Raw genomic sequence first — 9,744 nt, 5'->3', positions numbered from 1 at the left:
ATCATGCCTTTCCAACAGTCCCCCAAAGTCTTAACTCATTCCAGCATTAACTCAAAAGTCCAGAGTCTCATCTGAGGCAAGGCAAGCTCCTTCCTTGTATGAACTTATAAAATAAAAAATAAGTTAGTTACTTCCAAGATACAATGGAGGTATAGGCATTGGGTAAACATTCCTATTACAAAACGGAGAAATCAGCCAAAAGAAAGGGGCTACAAACCCCATATGAGCTTGAAACCTAGCAGGGCAGTCATTAACTTTTAGAGCTCCAAAAATAACTTCCTTTGACTCCATGTCCCACATCCAGGGCACATTAGTATAAGGGGTGGGATCCTAAAACCTTGGACAGCTCTGCTCCTATGACTTTGCAGGTTCTAGCCCCTATAGCTGTTCTCACAGGTTGTTGACAGCCAGGAGCTTTTCTAGGTACCGGGTGCAAGCTGCCAGTGGCGCTACCACTCTGCGGTCTGGAGGATGGTGGTCCCCTTCTCACAACTTCACTAGGCAGTGCCCCAGTAGAAACTCTGTGTTGGGCCTCTAACCCCACATTTCTTCTTGGCACTGTACTAGGAGACATTCTCCGTGAGGGCTCTGCCCCTATAGCAGGCTTCTGTCTAGAGACTCTGGCTTTTTTTTTTTTTTTTTTTTTTAGACAGGATCTCACTCTGTTGCCCAGGCTGGAGTGCAGTGGCACCACCATGGCTCACTGTGGGCCTAGATATTCCAGGTTCAATCTTCCCAACTCAGCTTCCTGAGTAGGTGGGACAACAGGCATGTGCCAGCAGGCCTGGCTAATTTTTGTATTTTTTGTAGAGATGGGGTTTTGCCATGTTGCCCAGGCTGGTCTTGAACTCCTAGGCTCAAGTGATCCACCTACCTTGGCCTCCCAAAGTGCTAGGATTACAGGTGTGAGCCACCATGCCTAGCCACCCTGGCTTTTCCATATATCCTCTGAAATCCAGGCAGAGGCTGCCAAGCCTCAACTCTTGGACTCTGTGCACCCACAGGTTTACCATCATGTTGAAGCCCCCAAGACTTATGGCCTGCACCCTCTGGAGCTGTGGCCTGAGCTGAACCTGGGCCCCTTTGAATCCTAGCTAAAGCTTGAGTAGCCGGGATGTGGGAAGCAGTGTCTGAGGCTGCATAGGGCACTGGGGCCCTTGATCTGGCCCATGAAACTATTCTTCCTTCCTAGGCCTCTGGGCCTGTAATGGGATGGGCTGGCTCAAATGTCTCTGAAATGTCTGTCCTCAAGGACTTTTCCCACTGCCTTGGACATTAGCACTTAGCTCCCTTTCAGTTATGCAAATATCTCTAGCAAGTGGTTACTCCACAGCTCACATGAATTCCTCTCCCGAAAAAGCTTTTTGTCTACTACATGGGCAGATTGCAAATTTTCCAAACATTCATGCTTTGTTTCCTGCTTAAATATAAATTCTAAACTTGAGTCATTTATTTGCTCCCACATTTGAATGTAGGCTGTTAGAAGTAGCCAGGCAACATCTTGAATGCTTTGCTGTGTAGAAATTTTTTCTGTCAGATACGTAAATCATTACTCTCATGTTCAAACTTCCACAGAACCTAGGGCAGTGGCACAGTGCAGCCAAGCTCTTCACTAAGGCATAACGTGTGAACTTTGTTCTAGTCACTAAGTTCCACACTTCCATCTAAGAGCTTGTCAGCCTGGTCTTCACTGTCAATATCACTATCAGCATTTTGGACACAACCATCTAACCAGTCTCTACGAAACTACAAGCTTTCCCTCACCTTGTCTTCTTTTGAGCCCTGCAAACCATTTCAACCTCTGCCCATTACCCAGTTCCAAAGCTGCTTCCAAATTTTCAGGTATCTTTCTAGCAACATCTTTCTTCTTGGGACTAATTTTCTGTGTTAGGGTGTTCTTGCACGCTATAAAGAAATACCCGAGACTGGGTAATTTATAAAGAATAGGGGCTTAATTGGCTTATGGTTTTGATGGCTATACAGGCAACATGGCACTGGCAACTGCTTGGCTTCTGGGAAGGCCTCAGGGAGCTTTTACTCGTGGCAGAAGGTGAAGGGGAGCAGGCCACTCATATGGCAGAGCAGGAGCAAGAGAGAGGGGGTAGGGGAGGTGCCACACACTTTCAAATGACCAGATCTCACTGGAACTCACTATTGTGAAGACAGCATCGAGCTGTCAGGGATCTGCCCCCATGACCCAAACACCTCCTACCAAGCCTCACACCCAGCACCGGGGATTACAATTCAACATGAGATTTGGGTAGGGACAAATATCCAAATCCAAACTATATCAGCAATGTCCTAAATAATTCATTTCTGAACACACTATTCCTTCTCAATCTTTCAGCTGTAGAGCTAGACTTCTTTCTCCTGCCTAAACACATTTGCATAGGCTGTTCATTTGCCTGTGACTTTGTTCCCCTAGCCAACTACTATTGTTCTTCAAACTAAGCATCATTTTCTTCGGGAAATATTTCTTGAACCCCAAGGCTGGTTAGCTCTCATGCTAGATATTCCGTGGCACCCTTTCCTTTTCTTCTTGTTTCTTTTTCAAAGACGGAGTTTCACTCTCATCGTCCAGGTTGAAGTGGAGTGGCACAATTTTGGCTCACTGCAACTTTTGCCTCCCAGGTCCAAGTGATTCTCCTGCCTCAGCCTCCCAAGTAGCTGGGATTACAGGCGCTCACCACCATGCTTGGCTAATTTTTGTATTTTTAGTAGAGATGAGGTTTCACGTGTTGGCCAGGCTGATCTCAAACTCCCGACCTCAGGTGATCCGTCCACCTCAGCCTCCCAAAGTGCTGGGATTACAGACATGAGACACTGAACCCAGTCTGCACCCACTCTCCTCTACTATTAACACTATTCACATTTGTAATTTCTCGGCCATTGTAAACTCTGTAAAGAGAAAGGCAATGTTGGGGTTGTTTGCTACAGTGTCCCAAACACCTAGTCTTGACTGGCACATACTAAGCACTCAGATATTAGTTGAAGATAGGAGTGAACACACACACAAGACCAAGAAATTTATTAAAACATTTTTTTTTCTTCAGACCTGGTGAACAGGGAGTACAACAAAATTTAACAAAAAACATAAACATACAAAGAATGCAGTTTGCTTATGATGTTTAATTTTTATGTTCACTTGTAATTTTACTATGGTATTAATATTACAGAAATCAAAGATTGATTCAATATCTAATTTTTATCAATTGCCATTTTGCTGTCATTATATCAAACCATAGCTTTTTAAAAGAAAGATCTTCACACTTAACTAACACTGTAAAATATTAATGATGGCACTGAATTCCCAGTTCATCAATAGGCTACAAAAGAGAATATGTTCACTTTTCAAAAAAGCAACAAAATGGCCGGGTGCAGTGGCTTATGCCTGTAAGCCCAGCACTTTGGGAGGCCAAAGTGGGTGGATCACCTGAGGTCAGGAGTTCTAGACCAGTCTGGGGAACATGCCAGAACCCCGTCTCTAGTAAAAATACAAAAATTAGCTGGGCGTGGTGGCACGTGCCTGTAGTCCCAGGTACTTGGGAGGTTGAGGCAGGAGAATTGCTTGAACCCGGGAGGCGGAGGTTGCAGTGAGCTGAGATCATGCCACTGCACTCCAGCCTGGGTTACAGAGACTCCTCCTCCTCCTCAAAAAAAAAAAAACAAAAACAAAAAACAAAGCAACAACTGTGGCCATGTGCAGTGGCTAATGCCTATAATCTCAGCACTTTGGGAGGCTGAGGTGAGAGGTTCGCTTGAAGTCAGATTTCCATACCACCCTGGGCAGCAAAGTCAGACCCTGCCTCATAAAAACAAAATAATACAAAGTAACAAATCAAACCTCAAGCCAGAACATCATATTGCGTGTGAGTTGAAAGTGTTTTTTTTTCCTTCCAGAATCCATATTAGCAAAGTTGCAGAAGGACAAAAAAAACCTTAGATGACAAAAGTAGTTTAAGCACTTTGCTTTCTTTTTGAGGAACCTCTAGTCACTATTGGCATTTGAGAGAAATTAATGGTTGTTCTGGCTTTTAAAGCTTTTTTAAAGTACTTAAAATTGACTGAAGGCTAGAGGAAGGGGCTAAGCTGTACTTTTCTGTACCAGCAGAAACCATAGGAAATTCCTTTTTGAAAACAGTAGCTGCAGGTTTATCCAAAGGTTTAGGACTTGTCACCCATTCACGGCAGTGGTGCTTTATCCATGCTAATAATTGTACATCACTTCCCAGCTGGTGTCCTACATGATGTTCAGAGTCAATAAGTGCAACAGCATATACTTTGCTCATCACTTCCCACCTTCTACGAACAAGCAAGTCCATAAAAACCAAGCCTCCATAACCATGTACAATGAAGGCAATATCCTTGCCTTCAGTCTTTGAAATGAAGTAATCCCATATGTAAGCCATGTGTTCTTCGGGTGTATTGCTGCATCTTTTTGGAATGCATTTGGGAGAATGCTGGAGAGAGAAAAAGTTCCCACCTGGAACCATTTTTAGAGAAGATGACTCAATATTTTGTGTTAAAAGGCCTTGCCACTCTTTTTCCATCTTTAGTTCCACAAAATTATCATTGGGGTTTAGCACAATTACATCATAATGTGCCTGCAATGCCATTTGAATACATGGTATCTGACTTCCATGTTGGAGACCATGATGTATTATTGCCTGCTGACTCCACTGACCAGCTCGAAAGACCCCATGGTCTTGAAGAAGGACAAGAAGAGCAGAATGGTGATTTGTTAATGCTTTCTCGCTCATAAAAAAGAAGCTTCTTGGTTCTTCTTTATCAGCCTCAGGTGGGATATATACTTTTTGTAATTTGCACACCTTCTCCAAAAGCTCATAAATATATTGTTCAAGCAAATGGCCAAGGGCCTGGTAGCGCTTGCTATTTTTCTCAAGCACATTTTCATAATAGTTAAAGACAAAAGGCCTTTGTGTCTCAGTGTGTCTGAATTCAGCTTTTTCATTGAAGTCATATTTAAGTTCTCCTAGTAAGTCAGATTGCTCAAGAAATTTTTGGAAGCTCAGCTCCTGTGTCATTGGTAACCACTGAAAGTTAAAAGAATAATAGTATATCAGTGCTAGTAAAAGTAAAATGAAAATTTCAGCTTGTCAAATTCTTCCTAAGGCACATGATGCTAAACTAAGCATGTCAGAAAGACATTAACCTTCTAACCAGTGGTAAAGATGTTAATTCCAAATAATTGTGAATGATTCAAAACAGTGAGAGACTGAATAGATGAAGGGACAATGAAGAGACCATATGTAAATATGGATTTTTCTGACACACAACCTGCCCAGGAAGCCAACCCCTCATTTACAATAAACAACTCAGGAAGTCAGTCTGGTATAAATCAGACTGGCAGGAAATCAGATTTCTATCACTAGTGACAATTCAGGAAACTAACCAGTAACTTCTATAACACTTGGCGCCAAATGGCAAGAACTTCTTTAATATCTGACAGCTTTCCTAATTTTGTCCCTATTTCCAACCTGAGACCAACCAGAGAGAGCCAAATACGTACCCCTAACCAATCACGCAAGATGCCCCCATTTCTAGTTAGCTCACCTACAGCTTCTCCATGACAACTTACAATCAGGGCAAATGGGAAGTCTTTTCTCTTTTTCCCCACTATAAAGCTCTCCTACTCTTCTGCTGCCTTGAGTCTCTGCCAAAACGCAAGTGATAGTGGTGGATTCCCTTGCTACAGCAGGCTCAGAATAAATAGGCTTTTCTCATTTGGTTGGTCTTCATTTATTTCTACAGAAGATATTTCATAACTTTTGCTGTTAAATGAATGGCAGAAGATAGAAGCGGGAGTGAAATGTGAATCAGGCAATGGAGATTATGATCAATTCAGCGAATACTAGAAGATACAGTTATTCTGATGTCTGAGAAGGAAGAAAAATAGGCTAGATGAGAAGTTAACTTAGATAGTTCCTTAGGCAGAGCTTAAAGCCGGAAAAGAAGGCTTTGAAAGGTTAAGTGGCTTTCCCCAAAGCCAAACAACTGTCAAAGGAGTGATTGCGGATGAGGCTGACTTGCAAATGAACTTTCTTAACAAATATGTTAACACTCTCCCTTCTTAATTTCTTAACACTGACACTGGCAAGCTACACCCCACTTCCAATAAGTAGCACTCCAAATGATTCTCAGTGCAACTCGAGTTGCTATTAGGCCTAAGGCAAAATTCAAATGGTGCTTGCTTGGATGTCTTAAATCTCTTTTAATTTTTTTTTTTTTTTTTTTTGAGATGGAGCCTCACTCTGTCGCCCAGGCTGGAGTGCAGTGGCGTGATCTTGGCTCACTGCAACCTCCACCTCCCAGATTCAAGCAATTCTCCTGTCTCAGCCTCCCGAGTAGCTAGGATTACAGGTGCCTGCCATCATGCCCAGCTAATTTTTTTTTGATTTTAGTAGAGACGGGGTTTCACCATGTTGCCCAGGCTGGTCTTGAATGCCTGAGCTCAGGCAATCCACCTGCTTCGGCCTCCCAAAGTGTTAGGATTACAGGTATGAGCCACCACACCTGGCCAAATCTTTTTAAATTTTTAAATTAATTTTTTCCCCACTTCAATAAGCTGGTCTAAGATTTCTTATTCCCTTCTGACCCCTCGAACCCAAAAGGTAGTTTACAAAGGTTTTTGGTTGTCCAAAGCACTATCCAGACTACTCTCTATTCCTTCCTTTTCTATTAAAAATGCTTCCAGTCTTTGCTGATCTCAGGTGTTATTTTTGAAAGACAGGGTCTGACTCTGTCACTCAGGATGGAGTGTGGTGGTGTGATCATAGTTCACTGCAGCCTCGACCTTCTGATCTCACAGTTCACCTCAGCCTCCCAAGTAGCTAGGGCTACAGGCACATGCCACCATGCCTGGCCAATTAAAACAAATTTTTTTTAGAGACGGGATCTCACTATGTTGCCTAGGCTTGTTTGAAACTCCTGGCCTCAAGTGATCCTCCTGCCTTGGCCTTCCAAAGCGCTGGGATTACAGGTGTGAGTCACCATGCTCAGCCTCTCTCTCAGATGTTATTATGCAATTAATTTACTTTTTCTAAAGTGTAAATAATTGACAGACTTAACCATCCTTAAAAAAAAAAAAAAAAAAAGCCTTGAAAATGGATACAACGCATGGCAAAATCCATGCTTCAAAATCCAAGAATGTTTTACATTGAGGCCATGGTGAAACAATCTAATGGGAGGTCATAACCTTATTCAAAATTTTCAGTGGTGATGTTTGTTGACTTCTTGTTTCCAGACTGGCATGTAAAAATCTTGGAAGTTGCTACTCAGTCCTAACAAGTAAAAAGCTAGACAAACTGAAAATCAAAAGCTCTTCTTCATAGGATCCATAAAAGAAGTAAGGTTACTGGGCATACTACCGCCTCCAAAATCGGAGGGACTGAAAGCACGTCAATATAGAGAATCACAACTTACCAGAGCAGAAAGTAGCTGCTGAAGCCGCCAATGGAACAACTACCAGGATAGGTAAATGTGAAGGATCAGTGTGGACAAGTCAGAGGGACATAGCCATCCCCTCTTCCTCGCTCCCCAATTTTGTTTAAGCTCCTGGAGCTCTCACAGGTCCTCAGGGTGACTATCCATGCCTCTGGTAGTGGGTGGGGAAAAGGAGCCATTTTGAAATACGCCAGAGCATTTTGTTCTTCTTAACAAGGTCTGCCCTCAGGAGAAGCTATTTAATCAGAGGCTAACCTGCTGGGGCTTTATTAGAGCCTGACTTGGGGGAAGGGAAATATCCAACTCTAGCCCACTCTAGCTACCCTACCCAACCCAAGGGGGTTGTAGTGAACTGAAACCTGTGAAGTTCACAGTCTAGATGCACAGGCTTACTAAAATTCTCAATGGTCTCCCTTCTCACTCAGAATAAAAACTAATAAGTTCTTACCATGGCCTACAAGGTCTCACACGGCCCTTAGCTCTCCAATGTCATTTCCTACCACTTTCTCACTGGCTTACTCATCTAGTTACATGATCTGGGGCTTAGCTCTTTCTCAGGTGTCATTTCCTACCACTTTCTTGTTTACTTCACCATAGTCACACCTGGTCTACTTTGCCATCAATTTGTGAAGCAAGCTCCTGTTTTAAGGGTATTCACTCTTGCTAGGCCCACAGCCTGGAATATTCCTCCCCTTTATAGATATCTATAGGACTTTTATTTTAAAGTTTCTGCCCACTTTTTATCTCATCAGAGTGATTTTCTTTGAGCAGTCTATCATAAAGAGTAACTCTCTCCCTTCCTTTTGTTTTTTTGGCACTTATTACCAACTGACATATGTTTACTTATTGTCTACTTCTCTCCATTAGAATGTAAATTCCATGACAGCAGGAACAGGGACTTGGTTTTGTTCACTAGTGTATCTCCAGTTCTTGGAATAGTGTCCGGTGCACAGTAAGCACTTAAATATTGTTAGAATTTTACAGTTTTTTGCCAAGCACATAAAGAAGTAAAGCATACTTTAAAAGTCCTCTAGCAATACATTAAAACATAAGAGAAAGATGCAAAGCTTTTGAAAAATTATAGAGACTTGTTTTATAATTCTAAACTTAATAAATGTCAAAGGTTTATGAATTATTCTTAGAGAATATCCCAACCATCAATTTATATATGCTTTGTCTTTTGCAAATCAAGATAAACCATCTCAAGCAAATTCAATATGGTTCATTAAAGAGGGAGAGAATCAAACAATTTTTAGGCTTAATTTTCCAAAGAATGGATTAGAATAAGATAGTTTAGGGGAGGAAAAATAATTATTTCCTTAACCCTCATGAGTTCTTAGTTGGAATGAACCCTTGTAACAACAGAAAAACAAACAAGTTTATTAATGCACGCAGTGCACATCACCTTAGAGAAACCTAAATGAGGAGTAACTCAAAACAGTGGCTTACAACTCTGGCTTATGTAAGTATCTTCAACGAAGAACAATAAATTTGTGGAGGGAAGAAAGAACAAAGGAAAGAGTTTTAGGCTTCTAAGGGTGAGAAACTGTGGGAATGTAAATCTACAGAAGGAAACTAATATAGTAAGGTTTGTTTGCAGATTCGTCTGGGGCTTTCTGGGCTGGTAAGAGTCTAGAGAGAATTTATGTCCTGCCTTTTAGCTAGAAAAAAGAGGAGAGAGATTTCCCTCCATTTCCTGCTTCTTAACTGCCTTTGGCTCAAAAATAATTTTTATATAAAAGAGGTATATTTTGGCCGGGCGCAGTGGTTCACGCCTGTAATCCCAGCACTTTGGGAGGCTGAGGCGGGTGGATCACGAGGTCAGGGGTTCGAGACCAGCCTGGCCAACATGGTGAAACCTCGTCTCTACTAAAATACAAAATTAGCTGGGCATGGTGGCGGGTGCCTGTAATCTCAGCTACTTGGGAGGCTGAGGCAGCAGAATCACTTGAACCTGGGAGATGGAGGTTGCAGTGAGCTGAGATCATGCTGTTGCACTCCAGCCTGGGCAACAAGAGCAAAACTCCGTGTCAGAAAGAAGAAAAAAAAGGCATATTTTGAGGTGACATTCTGGTTTCCTTCAATAGTTTACCTTCAAGAAAAAGACTATTAGAGCTAGAAGGGACCTTATTGATATGCTTAGCTAACATGTTTATTTTATAAATGGATAAGTTGAGGCTTTCAAAGGTAAAGTGACATGCCCAAAGTAACTGAGGCAGCCCAGGAGCCTGACAGATTTTTCCCCCCTTTTTTGACTTTTATTTTAGGGTCGGGGGAACA

The 9,744-nt window shown here is 42.2% G+C and overlaps 1 protein-coding gene across 1 annotated transcript; it reads right to left on the bottom strand.

Annotated features, from left to right (window-relative positions):
- Positions 1-3,029: 3,029 nt before the first annotated feature.
- LOC108527943 (putative protein FAM172B) lies at positions 3,030-7,732 on the bottom strand. Its single transcript, XM_017869506.1, has 2 exons — positions 7,444-7,732; positions 3,030-5,054 (listed from the first exon to the last, which is right to left on the bottom strand). The coding sequence occupies exon 2, from the start codon at positions 5,043-5,045 to the stop codon at positions 4,035-4,037; it is 1,011 nt and encodes a 336-aa protein (XP_017724995.1). The 5' UTR covers positions 5,046-5,054; positions 7,444-7,732; the 3' UTR covers positions 3,030-4,034.
- Positions 7,733-9,744: the final 2,012 nt, after the last annotated feature.

Source organism: Rhinopithecus bieti, unplaced genomic scaffold, assembly GCF_001698545.2.
Source record: "Rhinopithecus bieti isolate Rb0 unplaced genomic scaffold, ASM169854v2 scaffold_4640, whole genome shotgun sequence".
NCBI lineage: Eukaryota > Metazoa > Chordata > Mammalia > Primates > Cercopithecidae > Rhinopithecus > Rhinopithecus bieti.
The sequence above is the reverse complement of the archived record's forward strand: the minus strand, read 5'-3'. Positions and strand labels throughout refer to the sequence as shown.

Excerpts from the sequence above, each read along its gene's own strand:
- LOC108527943 (XM_017869506.1), bottom strand. The coding sequence starts at position 5,045 with ATGACACAGGAGCTGAGCTTCCAAAAATTTCTTGAGCAATCTGACTTA.